The 21,438-nt window shown below is 28.7% G+C and overlaps 6 protein-coding genes across 6 annotated transcripts; 4 read left to right on the top strand and 2 right to left on the bottom strand.

Annotated features, from left to right (window-relative positions):
* Positions 1-1,350: 1,350 nt before the first annotated feature.
* Positions 1,351-2,166, bottom strand: OCT59_019312 (uncharacterized protein; the record flags this gene model as incomplete). The annotated part of the gene is made up of 2 exons (XM_066135943.1): positions 1,351-1,431; positions 1,537-2,166. 2 exons carry the CDS (start codon positions 2,164-2,166, stop codon positions 1,351-1,353), a joined length of 711 nt encoding a protein of 236 aa, XP_066005184.1.
* A 758-nt stretch (positions 2,167-2,924) lies between these two features.
* On the top strand, positions 2,925-4,701 carry OCT59_019311 (uncharacterized protein; the record flags this gene model as incomplete). Its single annotated transcript, XM_066135941.1, has 8 exons — positions 2,925-3,053; positions 3,170-3,230; positions 3,330-3,362; positions 3,448-3,488; positions 4,107-4,137; positions 4,354-4,391; positions 4,485-4,522; positions 4,614-4,701. The coding sequence occupies 8 exons, from the start codon at positions 2,925-2,927 to the stop codon at positions 4,699-4,701; spliced, it is 459 nt and encodes a 152-aa protein (XP_066005183.1).
* Positions 4,702-9,756: 5,055 nt separating this feature from the next.
* Positions 9,757-10,417, top strand: OCT59_019310 (uncharacterized protein; the record flags this gene model as incomplete). The annotated part of the gene is made up of 2 exons (XM_025329893.2): positions 9,757-9,944; positions 10,015-10,417. The coding sequence occupies 2 exons, from the start codon at positions 9,757-9,759 to the stop codon at positions 10,415-10,417; spliced, it is 591 nt and encodes a 196-aa protein (XP_025189179.2).
* A 4,078-nt stretch (positions 10,418-14,495) lies between these two features.
* Positions 14,496-15,374, top strand: OCT59_019309 (uncharacterized protein). Its single transcript, XM_025331027.2, has 2 exons — positions 14,496-15,006; positions 15,077-15,374. Exons 1-2 carry the CDS (start codon positions 14,546-14,548, stop codon positions 15,096-15,098), a joined length of 483 nt encoding a protein of 160 aa, XP_025189180.1. The 5' UTR covers positions 14,496-14,545; the 3' UTR covers positions 15,099-15,374.
* Positions 15,375-17,292: 1,918 nt separating this feature from the next.
* OCT59_019308 (uncharacterized protein) lies at positions 17,293-18,002 on the bottom strand (the record flags this gene model as incomplete). The annotated part of the gene is made up of 5 exons (XM_066135940.1): positions 17,293-17,305; positions 17,372-17,437; positions 17,651-17,716; positions 17,792-17,827; positions 17,947-18,002. The coding sequence occupies 5 exons, from the start codon at positions 18,000-18,002 to the stop codon at positions 17,293-17,295; spliced, it is 237 nt and encodes a 78-aa protein (XP_066005182.1).
* Positions 18,003-19,416: 1,414 nt separating this feature from the next.
* Positions 19,417-20,445, top strand: OCT59_019307 (uncharacterized protein; the record flags this gene model as incomplete). The annotated part of the gene is made up of 5 exons (XM_025334229.2): positions 19,417-19,445; positions 19,526-19,559; positions 19,635-19,767; positions 19,834-20,051; positions 20,141-20,445. The coding sequence occupies 5 exons, from the start codon at positions 19,417-19,419 to the stop codon at positions 20,306-20,308; spliced, it is 582 nt and encodes a 193-aa protein (XP_025189181.1). The 3' UTR covers positions 20,309-20,445.
* Positions 20,446-21,438: the final 993 nt, after the last annotated feature.

Raw genomic sequence — 21,438 nt, 5'->3', positions numbered from 1 at the left:
CATCATCATTATTGTTATCGTTACCAGTATTATTATTATTATTTATATCATTATTGTTATTATCATTATGCTGATCATGTATTAATTTTCTTTTTAACCCCTTTTCGTACAACTGAAGATTTCTGTAAATATAAACCAACTTCTTAACACGTTCATTTTGCAATCGATTACGGATTTTATTATGAATAAACCCAAACGTAGAAAAATTTCTTTCAGCGGCGGCGGATGATGTTGGAATTGAAAGAATCTTAATAGCTAGTTGTTGAAGGCTACTATTTGGCCAAGATTGCCACCATACAGACGGACTAAGATTAGTAGATGATAACCAAATCGTTTTATTATCATATGGCGAATTTTTTTGATGAAATTTTACTAATTCTGTAAACATAATCACAGATTCCTCTTGACCGAACCTTTTACTTGTGAATTCTGTGAATTCTCTATATCCCGTTGCCTCTATATCAGTATTTTTGCTTTCTTCTAAAAACATGGATCTAACATATAAGCAGCCATCATAACAGGATGGTATGTATAATCCCACCGTTTTTGAACAAGTTGTTGAATATTGTTAGAAAAATTACAAGAGATTTCACTAACTCGATGCATTAATTTTTTGAAGTGAAAATAAACAGTTGAAAGAGTAGATGTGTCTGATTCAAACAATTTTAACGCTATAACCATTGGCTCTAAAAATTTTATAATTGTATCCAACATATCCCAAAAATTTTCCGATAATACAAAATTTCTTACTGTATTATTTATTTTTTTACGGATATCAGGATCCATTAATGTTTGTTCAAGAGCAGTTTTTGATTTTTGAAGTGACTGAAAGCAGCTAAGATGTGATCCCCATCGTGTAAGTACTGGTAAAACCAACGCAATCTCTTTATTATAATTTTCACCTTGAATACGTTTTAATTTTGCTGCTGCTTGTACATGAGATTTAAAATAATTTACTATGGTGGCTGTCATCTATAAACAACAATAGTCCGAAATTTTGAAATTTATTTATTTATATTGTGTAACTTATGTTTTAAAGTACTTTGTCAAAATATTAATTGCCGCGTGAGCGGCAAAATTTTTTTTTGCCATATTACATGGAATTCTTATGGATTTCCATGGAATTTTTGTAAAATCCATAAAAATTACATGAAAACTAGTCCGAAATTTTATATTTTTATTATTGCTACTTATTAAAATTATCCAACTTTAGCCCATAATATTAATTAAAATTCTTATTAAATTCTATAAAATAATCCGATAGAAATGTTCAGTACATGTTGCTATATCATTTTATCGGTTTAGTTTTTTCTTTTTACTATTCAATTTACAATTTATAAAAATTTGAAGTCACTTAATATTAGTGTGGTTTATAGGTGACAGCCACCATATCATTTTAGAATTTTCAACTATGGTTTTAATTTCATCAATCTTTAAAACATCCCCAATTAAAAGATTAATAACATGAGAGTTACACCCAAGACAAACAACATTGGAATATTTTTCCTTAATTCGTCTCCATGCTGATTTCATTACACTAGCTGTATCCGTAATAACAGCTGAAAATTTTTGAACACCAATAGCTTCCATTTGTTGAATAATTTCATTTGAAATCCATTCTCCTGTATGGGATTCTTCACCTGAAAATGTAGCATTAAAAAAAACTGGTTTAGGAGTACAAATGATAAAATTTTGTACTGATTCTCGATTAATATTAGACCAACCATCAGAAACCATACAAAGAGTCTTTGCTTTGGAAATTTGTTCATCAGTTTGTAATTTTACTTCATCGTAAACATCATTTAATAAATCTCCAGCAAGTTTTCTCCTATTTGGCAACTTGAAGGATGGCCGAAGACATTTAAAAAATTGAATGACAAGCGGATTTTCAACAAAGGCAAATGGTACTCCAGCTGAAAATAATGCTTGTGCTAGTTGAAATTCAAGGTCGTCTTGTTCTTCTTCGCTTATACGATCAATGAAATTCTCAATCTTAGATGTTTTAGTTATTTTAATTCGTTTTACAGGTATATTTGTATGAGTAGTATTTGGAGTAATAGTTGGAGTGTAAATAGTGCTAGTTGTGGAACCTTGTAAATTAATATTTTTTTTAGACTTTGCATTATCCGGTGCTCCTAGACATTCTTTATCAAGATAATTTTGCATTCGTGCAGGAACAGCTCTATTCAAAACTTTAGAACAATAATTACATTGTACAGTAGAATGGGAGTTATTTTTATTACTTTCTGTTTGGTTTTGTGTAATAATAATCCAATGTTTCCAAACAGCACCTTTTTTTAGTCATTGTTAAATTGAAAAATAAAAAAAAATTATTGAAAAAAAGATCGATAAAAATCAGCAAATCGGTCACGTGACTGTGATCACTTCTTTTAATTGGCTAATTTATAATTAACCAAATTAACCATTAATTAACCAAATTTGCTTAATTATAATTAACCAAATTAACCGTTAATTAACCGCAGTTAATTAACCATGGTTAATTAACCCCCATCTCTAGGTATAGCGAAAAAAAATTAAGCTTTTTTTAGTAAAAGCTTAATTTTTTCTCACGATTTTTCAATTTCTTTCACCCTTTCCCATTCCCATTTCGTTCCCTTCCCTTTTTCTCTTTCGTTCTCCCCTTCCCATTTCGTTTTCCCCCTTTTCTCTTTCGTTCTCCCTTCCCATTTCGTTCCCCTCCCTTTTCTCCTTCGTTCTCCCTTTCCATTTCGTTTTCCCCCTTTCTCTTTCGTTCTCCCCTTCCCTTCCCTTTCCCCTTCCCAGAATCGTCTTTCAGAAAAATAATGGTAAGTTTCAAAGCAAAACGCTTCGAAACTTCTTAAAAATTGTGTTTTTAATATCTTTTAGGAACTGACTCCTATACTTGTTTTTTTGTAGATATTTAAAATATTTGATTTCGGAAAATGAGTTTTGCCGTAAAATTCGCATTGTTGAGAAGGGTCCCAAGATATGGTCTATTCATTCTTGGGTCGATGCGTGGAATTCTTATGTTTAGTAGGCGAGGTGAAGGAAAACCTTCGAAGAGGAGTATGGTTTGTCTTCAAGTTCGGTAAACTATGAAGTTTCAAAGCATTTGCTTCGATATGGTAAGTTTCGAAGTGAAACACTTTCACTTCAAAACTCAATTTTTTTTTTAATTTTTTATTAGGAAACGTTTAGAAAATGTTTCCTTTATCCTTTTTGTAGGATCGGAGTGTTCGGAACGTTGGGTAAGTTTCGTTTCGTTATGAAACTTTTTAAAAAATCTTTTTTTTAATTCTTTTTTGTAAGGAAACGTTTCTAACGTTTCCTATTTTTTTTTTGTATAGGTCTTTTGGTATTCGATTTTGGAAGTGGAATTGGTAAGTTTTGAAGCGAAACTTATTGATTTTTTTTTTAATTTATTTTAGAAAATGTTTCTAACGTTTCCTTTCTTCTTTTTTGTAGGATTTTCAATGCTTTTACTGAAACGAGGAAATGAAATGATGGTAAGTTTTGAAGCGTTTTGCTTTGAAACTTTAAATTTTTTTTTTTTACTTTTATAAGGAACGTTTTTAACGATCCTTTATTTTCTTTTGTGTAGGTTTTCAGTATTCGACTTCAGGAAGTAAGGAACTGAAAGGGTAAGTTTCAAAGCATTTTTCGCTTCGAAACTTTTTTAAAAAAAATATTTTTTAAATTTTTTTTGTAAGGAAACATTTCTAAGTTTCCTTTTTCTTTTTGTAGGAACACCGGACGTTTGGATGATGGAGTTCGAAACAAACCAGTGAGTTTCGCAACATTGTGTTATGAAACTTTATTTTTATTTATTTTTTTTTAAGAAACGTTAACTAACGTTTCTTTCTTTTACTTTTTGTAGGTTCTGGACGTCAGGATGATGGAAATGACCGGTAAGTTTTGCAATGTTACATTGCGAAACTTAATTTTTATTTTTTTTATTAAAAGAAACGTTTATATTAATGTTTCTTTTTTACTTTTTGTAGGTTCCAGACGTTGGAATGAATGAAACGACCAGTAAGTTTCGCAATGTTACATTGCGAAACTTAATTTTTATTTTTTTATTAAAAGAAACGTTTATATTAACGTTTCTTTTTTACTTTTTGTAGGTTCCAGACGTTAGAATGATGGAAACGACTGGTAAGTTTCGCAATGTTACATTGCGAAACTTAATTTTTGTTTTTTTTTATTAAAAGAAACGTTTATATTAACGTTTTTTTTTACTTTTTGTAGGTTTCGAACATTGGAATGAATGAAACGACCGGTAAGTTTTGCAATGTTACATTGCGAAACTTAATTTTTGTTTTTTTTTATTAAAAGAAACATTAGCTAACGTTTCTTTTTTACTTTTTGTAGGTTCCGGACATTTGGATAATGGAAATCGAAACGAACTGGTAAGTTTCGCAACATTGTGTTGCGAAACTTAATTTTTATTCTTTTTTTTTTAAAAGAAACATTACCTAACATTTCTTTTTTACTTTTTGTAGGTTCCGGACGTTTGGATAATGGAAATCAAAATGAACCAGTGAGTTTCGCAACATTGTGTTGCGAAATTTAATTAATTATTATTTTTTTTAAGAAACGTTAACTGACGTTTCTTTTCTTCCTTCTTGTAGGTTTTCACCAGCTTCTACTTTGGCATCGGACATTAGATACATGAATGAATTAGAGGTGCGGATTACCCATGGATCATTGGATATCTGATGAATATAGATTAATATAGATTCTCACCGTTAAATAATAATTGTGCATTTGTTAATAAATAATATTGTAATAAATTATGTAAAATTATTAAATCAATATTTTAAATTGTTATAACGTTTACACTAAATTGTTTAAAATTATTACTAAATTTCACTCAATTGTCCAAAATTATTGCAAAATTTCACTAAATTGTCTCCGAAAATGTTGTGTTTATACTGTTTACACTCAATTGTCCAAAATCAGTAAAACATTTTCATTCAATTGTCCAAAATTATCCTAAATTTCACTAAATTATCAAAAGTTTAGCCAACATTTACCGAAAAAATGCAAAATTCACCACAATTTTCCACAATTTGTATTACGTTTGCACAACATTGCTGAAAAATTCACCTAAATTTTCAACAATTTATATAACATTACTAAAAATACACTACAATTTACCACAATTTGCATTATGTTTACATAAAATTACTAAAAATTTGACTAAATTCACCACAATTTGCATTACGTTTACATAATATTACTAAAAATTTGACTAAATTCACCACAATTTGCATTACTTTTACATAAAATTACTAAAAATTTAACTAAATTCACCACAATTTGCACTTCGTTTACATATCATTACTAAAAATTTAACTAAATTCACCACAATTTGCATTACATTTGCATAAAATTACTAAAAATTTGCCTAAAATTCACCACAATTTACATTACGTTTGCATAAAATTACTAAAAATTTAACTAAATTCACCACAATTTGCACTTTGTTTGCATATCATTACTAAAGATTTGCCTAAAATTTCCCACAATTTAATGATAATTTACTGAAAAATTTCTCAACATTTGAATTAGGAATTCTGTAGGAATGCCGCCATTTTGACAAAATTTGCCAAATTGTAAGTCCTCCATTATCCCAAAATTGTAACACAATTTACCCCAATTTACTGGGATAATTCTCAATTTGCCAGAAAAATTCCAGGCAAATTTTGCGACAATGACATCTGTTCGACCTGTGTAAAGCAGTTAAAATAAAAAAAGTATTGTATAGAAAAGATTTTTACTATCAATACACAGATATTGCAAGTATTAGAAAACAAACCAAAGTAAAGCAACAAAGTGAAAATAATTCAAGAAATCATAATATAGGATGTTTGGCCATTTTACTTCTTAATAAAGTTTAAACTAAAGACTTAACATTATCACATTCATGTATAGTTAAACTTAGTTTTAACCACAATCATCCAATTAATTCATTTCATTCTTTATCATTTAGATCAGTTTCAAGTTCAACAAAATTACTATATAATTCATTATTTGAAAAAGGGTATAATGCTGCATCAGCATATCGCTATTTTAAATTTCAGCTTGAACTAGTAAAGATAATTTACAGTTGACTTTAGCAGATTGTTCAATAAATCCTGATCAGTAAGCAGTACAGTATCTTTTTACATTATATAGAAATGCAACTTTAGGTCAAAAAAATGGAATAGATATGTGAAAGAAACTTAAAGATGTTGTTGATGAATATAATCAAAGTAAAAAAGGTATTGCTAAACTTATTCCATATGATTCAAATACCAATCAAGCTTTTATTCTTATAGTAGTAACTCAATTAATGTTAAGAATACATCAATATGTTCAGCAAGCTCTAACAAATATGCTTATATTGATGCAGGACCCCACTTACTTATAAGATAGGTCTATACATGAAACCGAAATTGGTTAATTTTGATCTCTGAAATGGTTAAAATGGTCAAAATGATTTCGACTTGAGCCCTTCCAAAAGTCAAAATGGTCAAAATTACGTCATAGTCATATGATTTTATAGTAAACAATAATATTAAAATTCAAAGTTAACGAACTCCGCATCCAGTGATTCGATTTTTATGATCTTTACACAGTTGGATTCAGTTCATCGAGAGGATTCCAATGATATGTATTTCATATTTTTAGCATTAATATTGACGGAGTTATTCACGTTTAAAATTTGGTATTAAATAGTCTTTTAATTTTTATTGTAAACAATAATTTTAAAATTCAAAGTTAACGAACTCCGCATCCAGTGATTCAATTTTTATGATCTTTACGCGGTTGGATTCAGCTCATCGAGAGGATTCCATTGATATGTATTTCATATCTGTAGCATCAATATTGACGGAGTTATTCACGTTTAAAATTTTATATTAAATTATAATTATAAAAATCACATGACTATGATGTAATTTCGACCATTTCAACTTTAATTTTGACTTTTGACCTTTCCAAGTCGAAATATTTCTACTTTTGGGCTTTAATTTCGACTTTATGTATAGATAGGTCACCCCCAGGCCTAAGGTAAAAATCATATATAAAATTCTTTGCAGATCCTACTATAAAAGGAAATTTTATGTTACATTGTTATGATTTTTTTCCTTTTTAGCTAATTAACCAATAGAATTTAAGAAAAAAGTAAGGTAAAAACTATTAGTAAAGGGCCAATTTTCTACAGTGACCTTTATTATAAGTAAGCAGAATTTTATAATTCTGGTAAAAGACCAATTATAATAAATTAATTTTTAATAGAAGCATATACAGTATATGGAATATTTAAGCAATTAAAAAGTTACTTCTGATACCAGTAAAATTTTTACTAAAACCAAAATTTTTATTACTACCTGTTTCAGTTTTATAAAAATAACAGATTATACATGTAACGAAACCCTCTATGTTTCATATGGTGGGGTTTCAGACTTTCAGTAATTTAATTATAATAAATTATTAAAAACTATCCAGAAATCCATCCGAAACTCCAAAGACTTTATATTATAGTTTCGGCTAGATGTAGAGATTAATTTTTATCATTTTTTAACTTAATTTTGATTTAAAGACGTGGCCAAAAATCATGTGAAAAGGTTTTAGCTACAAGTATATAACAGATCATAATGTCTAACTTGTATAAGTAATAAAGTATATACTTTTAAAATTTTAAGATATGTAAATAAATGAAGTTTATTAGAAATTATACTAATTATTATTCACCATTAAGGGTGCTGTCAGATATTACCTAATATTTTAGGGGAAGGAAGATAACCAAAGATCTTAAATTACATACAATACTATACAGTCAACTCTCTTTATAGTCACACATTTGGGACAGTCCATATTTGGTGATTATAAAGAGATGTGACTATCTAAAAAATTTCTTATATTAGTATATCATAATTCTGGCCAAAAATTAACATAATTTTGGCCAAAATTATACTCAAAACTTTATTGTATCGTAACTCCGCCAATATTAATCGTAGAGAGATGATCTTACCGCCATTCGATTCGTCTTGATGAGACGGTTCTAATGGTATAAAATACATCGATATCCAATCACTAGATTAATTTCCGAAATTAAAAAAATATTAATGGTTTTTGTGTAATAACTCTGCCAATATTGATCCTAGAGAGATAAGCTTACCACCATTCGATTCGTCTTGATGAGGCGATTCCAACGAGCTATTAATCGTCTTTTTACCACCAATAGGTACTGAGAAATTTAGCAAAATGTTAAATGGCGCAGTAAACGTAAATTAAGAAATATAATAATGCCGATGCTTACCATTTTGTTGAATAACTCATCAGCCAGTGATCGTAAAAGGATAAAACTACTACCATTCGATTCGTCTCAGTGAGACGATTCTAACAAGCTATAATACATCTTTGTACGATTATTAGATGCCAAGTTATTTAATATATTCTTTATACAGTCGACTCTGGATATAACGAACCTGTATATACCGAAATTTTGATATACTGAACCAAATATCACAGACCCGAATTTTTTATAATTAATTATTCTGGATATAACGAAACTATATAATAAAATGCTATATACCGCATCCGAACCTATTTTAACCGAACGGTTATATTAATCTATATATTTGATATACCGAAATATCACGTGATAAATTAGTTACACCAATCATGCTATAAATCGCATAAGACACGGAAAATCTATTTTACCAAGACGCGGATAATCTTTTCTTATCAGAGCACGGAAAAAATTTGTTTAAAAATTCCGATATGTCAAGAAAGAGAGTTATCCTTTCTGCTGCACAAAAACGTGAACTTTGCGAGACAAAGGAAAAAAATCCTAACCTTTCTAACATTAGTCTTGCACAACAATACCGTGTTGGAAAGTCAACAATAACTGATATTTTGAAAGAAAAAGAGCGATGGCTTTCAATTACGGAAAGTCAAGGAAGTATTAAAAAATTTCGTGGTCCAAAGTGGCCACAACTTGAAAATGCACTCAGTCTTTGGGTTGACAACGCACTTAATACGAAACAGGATATTGATGGTAATATTTTAAAAACAAAGGCGAGTTACTTTGCTAACCAGTTTTCAATAGAAGATTTTCATCAATCAGACGGGTGGTTAACTGGCTTTAAAAAATGCCATGGTTTACGCCAATACAAGAAGCAAGGTGAAGCCGCAAGTGCACCTTCTGCTGAATCAATAGAACATGACCGACTTGCTTTACAACAGATTCTTGCACCTTACAAGCCTGAGGATATCTGGAATGGCGATGAAACTGGCCTTTTCTGGAAAATGGAACCTTCTAGGGTATTAGCACGTGGTCCTTTATCAGGACATAAGAAAGAAAAATCTCGAGTTACAATTTTTTGTGCGACAAATGCAACTGGGACAGAAAAAATGGCTCTTTCATTTATTCATAAATACAAAGCTCCACGCGTTATGAAAAATATTAATTATAAGAACCTCCCAGTTTATTATTTTTGGAACAATAAAGCTTGGATGCAAGTTAGTATTTTTAATATGGTTCTTCTTAAACTTAATGAAATAATGAAAAAAAAAAATAGAAGGATCATTCTATTAATTGATAATGCATCAGTGCATCTTATTTTAGACGAAACTCGGGAAAAATTAGATAGTGTAGAAGTGAAATTTTTACCACCAAATACCACCACTGAACTTCAACCATGTGATGCAGGCATAATTCATTCATTTAAATGTCATTATAAACGACTTTTTATTCAAAATCGGATTAATGCATATGATAATATGCAGGATGGTATTGTAAAAAAACTTGATGATTATACAATTTATGATGCTTTGCAAAATGCAGCTGAAGCATGGTCTATGGTATCATCCCAAACAATCTCAAATTGCTGGAAAAAAACAGGTATTCTTCCACCAAATAATGAAATTGAAGAAATTCCTGAAGATTATGATTCAGTAATTTCTGATAGGTATGATATAACAAAGTGTATATGTAGAAATTATTACGAAATTTTATTAATGCACATGTTAAATTTTTAGTATACTAGATAGAAAAATTGAGGAACTCGATATGCTAATTGCTCAACTTCCAAAAAGTAATCTTAATGCATATGAGTATCTTCATATAGAAGATGAAATGCCAGAAGGAGGACTTATTGATCGTGAAATAATTAATACTATATTAAATGCAGATAATGAAGAAGAGCTTTTAATTGATGAAGATGAATCTCTACCTGTATTGGAAAAAGTTAGTTTAGCAGAAGCAGATGATGCTGCAAATAAAATAATGAGATTTTTGTATGAACAAGGACCAGAATTTGGTAAAGTAAACAACGAATTAAAAGTTTTAAGAGGGCTGCATAAGCGAATTAAATTGCTAATTGTGGAAAATTTAAAACAAGTTGATATTCATAATTACTTTCACAATAATATTGAACAATAATTCCTGTATATAATATACTTTACATATAATATAATAATAAATAAAATATCATAAATATTGTATAATAATAAATTATTGCGAACTGTCACATGTTTATATTTTTATTGGTTAATTTTATATACCGAACAGTTCAGTATAAAAATGTGTATATTATATAACGAACTCATCCTATACCGAACCAAATCTCCTGGAATGGAAGGTTCGTTATATCCAGAGTCGACTGTATAACTGTGATTATAAACGGTTCTTTTTAATATAAGATTTTTGAGGATAGGTGTGATAGTGACTATAGATAGATTGTGACTATATAGAATAGATTTTAATAATAAAGTGTTTTGAATATTCAACTGGCGCGATCATATATGTAATGCGACTATAATGGGAGTGACTATAAAGGTATAAGGAATTATATATAACATATCTTACCTAGGGGGTAAGCTCTTATATTAAAGTATTAGGTAATATATGACAGTTATTTTAAATTTGGCCGCTTAAAAATTTTTTTGTTGTGACTAAGTTATATGTATTGTATAATTTTGTAGTATATAGATTAGAAAAAGAGAATAAAAATGCAAATGCTTTGAATAGATTATTAAAAATAGAAGAAGAATAACCAGAAATTATTTTTTTTTGCAAGGTAGTGCAATTCATGAGTTTATTAGTTATATAATAATCAACCAGAAATTATAATTATTAATAGAGTCTTATAAAAAAAGTTAATCTATTTTTTATATTCCATTTTTTTCTATAAAAGGCTCATATTTCTGGAATTAATAACTTTATATCATGGAATTTATTAAATTATTTATATTTTCCATAAATAGATTTGTAAAAGGTTCATTTTTACAGAATTTTTACAAAAATAATAAATAAAATTTTTTATAAAGAAGTAAATGCTAGTGGAGTAGAAAAAACAAATATAGTAAATAATTTAATTAAAGAATAAAAAAAACTAGAATTGTAAATTAGATTTAATATATTTAAAAAAAAAAGAGGAGACTAAAAAAAGTTTGAAAAACTAAAAAAGGAAACAAAGTGAAAATTTAGAAAAGAAGTGGTAAAATAAATAAATAAAAAAATAAAAAAATATAATGATAAGAATACAGGTATAATAGGACCCTGAATAATACTAATATAACTCACAAGTAAACTTTAAGTACTGAAGTAAAAATACATTATATGATATAACTCTGTCAATATTGAAGCTAAGAATTTGATTTTACTATCATTAGATTCCTTTCATCAAGATGAATCTAATGATATAAATTTTATTAAAATCAAATTACTGGTTGTGTTAAAAACAGGGATATGTAGGATAACAAAATTTTGAAAATACCTCTGTAATACACAACTTTTGAAAAATTTTAATATAAACTCTACGCAAATTCAAATGTGAATTGTCTTCAGGCTTCTGAATGATCCTCTCTTAATATCAAGTGGCTCCATTCCTCTTTAACCCAACGATACTCATGGTCTTATCACCTGTTGGGTTTTTTGAAGAGTCAAACAGTCCTCATCTGGAATCACATCTTGACGGATTGTAAAATCAGGTAAGATTTTCTGGGTTTGGGTAGTTGATTTGAAACTTTGCTTTTTAGGTTTAAAGTTGGGATATACAAGTTTGGGATTTATAGTTTAGGTTACTTCTCTATATGTACAAATTTGTGCGACTATTTTTTTTTTATTTTAGTTTTATTTATATTACTTTTTACCATTGTATTTTGTGTTTACGAAGTTATAAATAATTAATAAAAATTACTGTTAACCTATCAAATGTGAATTGTATCAGTATTGTTCTGGCCCCTGTATAATAATACTAAATAAGTCACTTTATTGCAAATATTTTTATTAGAAAATAAAGAGTTTTAATAGAGAATTAATAAATTCGTATAAAAATCATAAGATGGAAAAAGGAAATATTTAAAATATAAAAGAAAAAATAATAAATCAATAGTAATATTTTTAGAGAATAATGAATATGACACAAAGTATTATATGATATGTTAAAAGAAGAAGAATATATAGATATGGTTAGGATGTTTAAAGAAAATCAGAATTTGTATAAAGATATGAAAAGATATAGTAAAGTGAAAATTAAGAATAACAAGTATAGTTGGAAAAAAATATATAAAGAAATAAAAAATAGAGAGGAGAATAACAAAAATGGATAAAGTGAAATACAAAAAAATAATTGGAAATATTGAAAAAGAAAACAACAAAAAGAAATATTATATCAAAATAATTGAATAAAGAACTGAATCAAAGAAAATTTAGAGTAATTAAGGATTATGAATATGAAGGATTAATATATATGATGCATAATAATGAATTATTAGGACATTTTGGAATTGAAGCAACTTACAATAGAATAAAGGAAGATTATTGATAGAAAAATATGAGACAGAATGTAAAAGAATATGTAAAAACATGTTGGAATTGTCAAATAAGAGGTAAACTAAGGGAAAGAAATGAATTGAGATCAATAAAGATAAATGAACCATTTGAAATGATAGGGATAGATATAGTGGGACCATTAAAAAAGAAATAAATATATTGTAGTAGCAATAGATTATTTTACAAAATGGTCAGAAGCCATGCTTTTCAGATATGCATTAAATTATTTTATAGTATTATCAATGTAACATATTTTATTGAGGTTAGTAAGATCCATTTTTCTATCTATAGAGATATATATATATCCCTAATTTTATACATTCGAAAAGAATGCTAAATGTTTAGATATACATTGCATGAATAAGATTTTATATAGATTTTATAATAATTCACCATACTAATTTGTATTGTTAATTCCAGTATTGAATTAGGGATTGGAATTGATTCAACTAAAATTGATTTAATCAAAAATTGAATTGTATCTAATAGAATCGATTAATCAAATCTAAAAATTATCAAATTCTTTTATATTTTGGTGCAGCAAATATAATCTTGCTATTTCTATAACCATGCCACAATGAAAAAAAGTTAATTGTGGCTAATGTTTAATTAATTAATTGATAATTTCGAGTTCAGGAGCCTGGATCATCTTTTGGCCAGAATTAAATATAATTCTATAATGCGGGCCAAAAATGTTGCATATTTATATATATATATTTTATTATAATGATAACAAAATTTGACTTTTTATATAATAATTACTTTAGCTAATAAATTTTCAGGTTTTTTATTCAGTGCAAAAATAAAATCATTTTACTTTTAAATCAAAAATTTCAAATTTTACAATAAAGGTTATTTTAGTATTTTGGTTAAAATCCACCTAAAATTTTGTGCCGCCGGGATCATCGAAAGCGTTGCATCACGAAAATGTTTAAAAAATGATTTTTTTGTAAAATTACTGAGAAACGATTAATCGATTCTTAAATCGATTCTTGGGTTTCGATTTTCGATTGAATCGATTCCAATCCCTATATTGAACGCGCATATTTATTTAATATCAATAGAATTTCAACTTAATTGTGTGTTTTATGGCATAACATTAGAAGTCAAAACTGGGGAGTCGGGCCATTTTTGAAGAAATTTAAAATCGCGAATCTGTAAAATATAGCCATGTTTTCAGTAATAATTTCTGGAATTTATTATTAAAGTTTCGTTTTCAATCAGGCTTTTGAATTTTAATAAAGTATTCGTTTAAGGTATGATCGGAAAAATAAGAACTTAGATGATTGTCGTATGACACATCTCAAACGCAAAATGAGAGATTATCTGTATGGCTGCATAGTGCATACCATTTTCATTATTTTCATTCTGAGTCCCATTTCGGCAGATCCCTTAATAATTGATCCGGTTCTGATATTCGACTTTTTTCCGTTATTATGTAAAATATAATACGTATTAAACCAAGTTTTGATACTGTAGCTATGTTTAATGAATTGCCTGAACTTTAGGACAGCTCTTCGTGCCTACCAAATTGAACCCCCCAAAAAAATGGGCATTTTCCATAAAAGGAAAGTGGTAGTAAAATTTTTTGTTCGAAGTAAAATCCAATCTTACGTTGCACAGCCCCTATTATTTTTTTTTTCCGACTATAAAATTGATATCTTTTCACATCAACTCAAAAATCAACCAAGTTGATCTTTTTAACATCCCTATTTGCCTCTACAATTTCTCGAGATGGCAATATTCAGTCGATTCGAATGGGTGATATCCAAACGGCTGGCGCGCAGCTCTGCGCCTCACTACACCGGCCGTGATGAGAGTCAGAATATGGATAATGATGCTATTCAGTTCCTCGTTGACAATGGCATCAATAATGTCATCAGCATGAACCAGATCAGCCTAACTGACGACGTTATCGAAAGATTGCAGGAACGTGGCATTAGCTACCTCAACCTACCGGTTGAAGACTACACTGCTCCAACGATTAGACAGTTACGCGAGGCATATGATTCATACTTGCCAGCTCAGAGGACGACCCTTGTGTACTGCGGATATGGGCACGGCAGGACGGGCACAGTTATCGCCGCTTTTATGCTGCTTAGTGGTAACCAACTAACCCGTGACGATTATCATAATTTCCATGTGGAGGAGAAAGTTCAGGAGGATGTACTAGATGAATTAGCCAAAGAGTTAGGGTAAGTAGCTGTCCCTGCACTTGGAATCGTCTTTTGCTTGAGACTGGCTGACTCAATGTTGCGTTGTTAGGTTACTCGTTCCCCCCCCCTAGGAAGGACGAGTTGTGACAGGTGACATGAAATGGGTGGGTCTCAAAATTTTATTTCTTATTTGGAAATCACCTTCACGAAAGAAATTTTTGTGATTTCATGGTTTATTTACAAAAATTTGATAAATATTCGAGAATGGATACATACAATCTATATGATATTTTATGGGCACTTCGAGAAGAGATGCGTCAGGTTAACCGTACATATTTATTATAAATTTATCAATGTATATAAACTATATTTATTAAATAAATATATACTTTTATATCTGACTTTATATATAATTTTTTATAAGCGCTACAGAAAAGTTTCACATATTATCTCAATGCGCTCTAGCACATAAAATGAATCCAATATTTTACTTGATATAAACTGCTATAATTCACTAAAAACGATATACGAAAAGAATTGGATTGACCTAATGTATGTTTGGTATTACGAAGATACGGAGATTCATATGTAGTTATTCCAAGAATTAGGTCTTATTTAGCAAACCTAAAACTTTAAATGCTCTATGATCGTTGCACGTGTGATTCTTAATAGCAGACTTTTTGTATAGTGGATTTCATACGCGTCGTTTTTTTTTCGTTTTAGCATTATATTTTTGTAAGGCCAAATGCATGACCATAAACAAGAATATTTGCACCTCCTGTCCGGAACATTCGTTTCCAATATTTCTATCAAATTACAAACTACAATACAGTATGTCTTTAAAAAATAAATCCTGCATAACCTCGTTGAACGATAATCATTTCGGCATGAATTTTCCAAAGATCCTAGTAATAGAGAGATAAAAAATAAGACAACGCCCAAGTTAATGAAGTCCTAATTCGGACTCTCATTGATAAACCGGAAAATAACTAGAATTTTTTGATCAACATCATAAGCTAAACAAAAATATAAAGAACACACCTCTTTAATTACGTGACTATCATACAAATGACACTTATATATCAACTTCACAAAATTTAGTTACAATAATATTCCCAGATAATTATTTCGGAATGAATTTTTTCCAAAGATCCTAAGTATTAGAGAGATAAAAAATTTCCCCTTGTTAATAAAGTCTTAATTCGGGACTATCATTGATGGACCGGAATCGAGTAATAAATAGATAAAAAATGTCCGGATAAGACAACCCCCAAGTTAATGAAGTCCTAATTCAGACTTTCATTGACAATCCGAAAAATAACTAGAATTTTTGATCATCATCATCATCAGCCCAACAAAAATACATCTCTTATATTTCTTTACGTGAATATCATACAAATGACATCAACTTCATAAAATTTAGTTCCACCAGATACAATAATCTTCCTTAGGTTACGGATTCCTCAAATATCTTGCAACAGCGTGCTCACTTGATGAATTCTTAGAAAAGTTTTATTCCTTATCCAAAGAACATTCGTTTGAACTCGGACTTCGATCAATTCATCATCAAGTGATGATTGAGAAATTTCAGTTTCACCAAAACCGTTCCAGCCTTAATCACTTCTGCAGATTTTTCAACAGACGAAACTTATCCTGCAAGCTGATTACTTGAAGATAATAACGAACTGTCAGTATTCGAGTATTCCAATGATTTTCAGGTAAAACATACCCTCGAAAACTTATCGAGAATCCAAGTATTTTCATTAAAATTTGCGAATTGATCAGGGAATATCATCTTGAAAATTTACTTGCACCCTGTATCACTGCACGAGATTCGCACAAACATTTTGAAAGGGGAATTTGTGGAGATAACAGATATTAAATCTAATTCTAGTATTGTAAAGAACACGAAATATCAAACGTGGAACAAAGGAGAATCAATTAATACCTTATGGGCATATGGTGATGAATATGATGAAAGATGTTGTAGACATTGTAAACTTTGCTTGTGTCATTGCTATCCCAAAGGTTGCACCTAGTCACTGAATTAATTTCGCTTGTTTAAAGAAAGTCCATCGTTGATAATCTTTGAATTAAATTGCAAAGTTCCATCTCACTACTCTGTATTACTATCTAAATTTTTATTAATTTTATTGTACCCATCATCTTAATATTTCTTTCATAGAACCCTTGAACCATAGCTTTCTTAACCTTCTCACCAAGTGTACGAATCTCTATTGCTACATGGGGCTCATCTTAAAGTTTAATCTTTTTTCGGCCCTAATTCTATCGAAAATCTCCCTGAATTGAGTCCAGATAGTTAGGCTAATGCCCGAGCCTGCGATCAGATATACAGTATATTAGTAAAAATAATAAAAAGACATCGAGCTATTAATGTACTCACCAGAAGAACTCCCGGAAGAAGAACTCGCACGGCTTGAAACTTAACTTCCTATTACTATAATATTTCCTTGCTTCAAAGTTCCATGTTTCACCAAGATTGTTGCAACATACTTAGAAAAAAGAACTCAAATTTAAGATAAGTCAAGTCCGGTTCGTCCAATAAGTCCGGAGAGCTTACAAGAAAAAAAATAAATGAAATGTTAGTATACATTTCTAAAAGAAAAAAAAGAAAATAAAATAAATAATTTAAAGGTTCGCAACAAAACATAGTGAAACTTACCAATTCTGAATTTCAAGTTTTGAACCGCTTATTTTTTCACCATTTTGGAAACTTGGAATATCAGAACTTACAAAAAAAGAATAAAAGAACGTTAAAAAATGTTCCTTTAAAAAAAAAAGCAAAAAAATATTAGTTTCGTACTGATACTTCTTCCCGCCTAAACCTAAGAAAGTTTTTCTAATAAAAAGGTTTTTAAATTAGATAATATCAGATAAATAAATTGATTATCTGGTAATATGCAAACTGTATATCATGAATATCATGTCCAAACAGGTTTCGACATTTTGTAACCTTACGCGTATTTACCTCCAGCATCCTTTGTATGTTTAATAGCTTTAAGGATTTCACTCATTAGCTGCTAAATGCTAATGCTGAAACTAATATCAGTTACGTAACATCATTTGCACACAGCAGAAAATGCAGAGGGATCAGAAATGTAATGTAATCGTTCTTCTCGAAGAAAAAATTTAAATAATTATACATTAATCTTATAGGCCAACAATGAGTAATTCCACCTTCTTTTCCAACTACTGTAGAAGATTTTGCAATGTTCAATGAAGTTATTTTACTACGTAACCTAATACTGCAACTACTGGAGATCGGAGTAGACTTGCACCATAACATATAATAATTTTTTTTACAAAAAATTAAGTTCTTACTTCCCCACAATTATTTTGAAATTAATTGCTATATTTTTATGAAAAGATGGTTTGAAAGGTAACTTCAATAAATTATCTTTTGAAACCTATTAATATGATAGCATATAAAAGGTTTTTGAAGTTATTTACTTTTATATTTATATTATATAATTATAAATTACTAGAAACAACCGTTGTTAAGTCCGGAGCACAACTGCAGACTGTAGTACTGCACAAGCACGCGTCGACTCAATTTTTGAGATGGTCATTGTCATTTTTGTGAAATCTTTGCGTAGACCTTCGAATTAATTATACAATCTATTAGCTACTTTGATATATGTAAACATATAAAGAAAAAAAGTAATTCCAGTATAATTCCTTAAATAATTTTAAAAATACTGTAATTTTAGCAATATTATATGGTTTTATAATTACTTATAAAATTGATTTCTTCTTTATAAGTGGAATTCAATTTTTTATTCAAATCATAGAATTAGATTAAAAATGATACTCGATCTTGGACTATTTTAGGGTTCATCTTAAATAATATTCGAAAAAAGGAAACGTTTATGATAGGGGACTTAACCAAATTTTGCTAATTCAGTACGGTAAAATTGTCTTCTGGACAATAAAGTTTGCATTGTATTAGAAAAGGAATATGATTGTGTATTTATATGCATGTGACATGCATGATAATGCAATGTACCATGTTCATATTTACCTCATCTACTCAATTTGTCAATGAATCAAGTATCATAATAATTTATTTATATTTCCTAGAAAAATATCGGTATAATTTTGAATCAACATAATAGTTATCATTTCTGTTATTCATATGAAGATTAATCATATTAACCATAAAATAAAATGAAATACAAGATTATCTATTATTATCACAGTTATTTAAATATAGATCCCCAATCATTCATATAGAATCAATGTCAAAAACCAATTTTTAGTACCTATTCGAAGCATATGTGAATACATATTGCACATGTTAGATATATGATAATACAAAAATTTAAATTTAAACCAGAAAGATTTACTGAATTCACATTTATTTATAAGAACGAACTGTCATAATATATTTGCCACTTTATTTTCACTTGTTTCTTTTTTTTTTAAACTATGAATTATTTTTTTTTCAGTATTTTTAGGTAAGAAAATATATTGAAATTTTTATTCACTATGTTGATAAATTAAAATTTAATATAAGTATCACTTATGTTTTGTTTAGGACGATTATTTACACTCTTCTTGTTCTTGGAATCGTAAGTTTTCTCAATCTTCTTTTAAAAGAAAAAAAACTACAATAACGTTATTAAACTTATACTTTGTTATAATAGATTGTCAATTTCATTGCTCCTTTTTTCTATTTTTATATTGGCATATATAATGTTCTTTTTTGTATCTTTTCTGGCATTATTTTGCTTCTCACACTCCTTAATTTAGCTGCTGATAAATTATCCGAATCTCTAGGTTTGTAATCTCATTATTCTTTATTTAATATATTTAAGTTAATTATATTTACAATCTATTCTATAGGTTGTGCATACTTTGTAATCATTATTTGGTCGAATATATTTGGTTTGATCCAACACTATGAACCAAGTTTTGAAGATATGAAAAAAGAAAATATAGAAATTTGTAAAAAAATGCTCGGTAGAAATGCATCGGAAATTGATATAATGCTTTGTGCTTACAAGTTGATTGAACTTAAAGCAGAAGCAGAACTTATATTAATTATTATTTTTGTTATTGAGGTTTGTAAAAAAAAATTATTTTACTATGTTAATATGTAATATTCGATCTTATTAAAAAAAAAATTTTTTTTTTTCTTTCAATCATGTAGTTACTTTTATATTACGTAATTTATCGATTTTATTATATATGCAAATTAGAAGCTCTCTTAAGTCTCATTCGTAATGATTGTGAAACACCTCCATCTTACGGTACAATTAATGCGAACGTACCGAATCCGGATACTCGTGACGACTCGGCACATGACCGGATAAATTGAAGTTCATGGTCATTTAGACATGATACGGATTAGATTAATTAAATATTTATTATATTAAAACTAGTAAATCAAATAAAGCGAGGGCATAACAAATTTAAATTCTATGGTATATTATAACCAAGTCGTATTTATTATACAATCACAATGAACTATTACCTTATAAATGTTTATGGAAACTCAAATGAAATGATTTTCGTCCCTGTCGGTAAGTTGACTGTCGGTGAAATGACTGACGGTGAAATGATTGTCGGTGAAATAAACCGAACCCCATTAAAACTGTATGATAAAGTGTTCTTATGTCTCGATCAAACATATTTAAGAAATGGCAATTTTGATTGGCAGCATAATGATGCAATCGATCAGGATTGGTCAATTGCTCACAACTGCTTCTAAGAATATAACAACTTATTATCTTGTTTTTGGCGTTTCAGACTCCACTAAACAAGACAAATGGCGAGGACCATTCAATAATGATCAGGATCCACATTATTAGTTGGGAAGTATACCCTTGAAAATCATTTGATTAAATTAAAGATCACGTGCGCGTGTGTATCGTTATTTATTTAAATGCTTAAACACGTGACAGAGGATTGATCTCGAAGTTCTATATTGATATAGGTGATCCAATAATTGTTAAATCTTGGAAAAGAAATACTCATAGAATGATGTCTTGAAACTAATTATTTTTGTAATAATTGATTTTGTAATTAACATAAAAGTTTAATTACTATATGATAAATACTGCGAATTAAAAAAACTATTGATTTTAGACGTGATTTTTCTTATGATCATATTTTGAAAAAATATTTTGGTTCATGTTGATAATGAAATTGAAAATAAGATATATTATTATATGAATGACATAATTTAAGTTCATACGTATGAGAATTTTTTTTTTAAAAAAAAAGTAGAACTTACGTTTTAAAAGAAAGACGAGTTTGTTCTTATCGTAATAATATTGGGAGAAAAGAACTCATTAATAAAGTTCAGAAAATAGAGCATCAATTGTAAAATCTTTTGAAATCGCTACCCGCAATTTTATATCTCGAATCCCTATTCTGTATATGAATTCTAATTATAGTATTAGTATATAATATGATCGCATCACGATGTTAAAAAATTATGTTAGT

The sequence above is a fragment of the Rhizophagus irregularis genome, chromosome 28 (assembly GCF_026210795.1).
Source record: "Rhizophagus irregularis chromosome 28, complete sequence".
Classification (NCBI taxonomy): Eukaryota; Fungi; Glomeromycota; class Glomeromycetes; order Glomerales; family Glomeraceae; genus Rhizophagus; species Rhizophagus irregularis.
The sequence above is the reverse complement of the archived record's forward strand: the minus strand, read 5'-3'. Positions and strand labels throughout refer to the sequence as shown.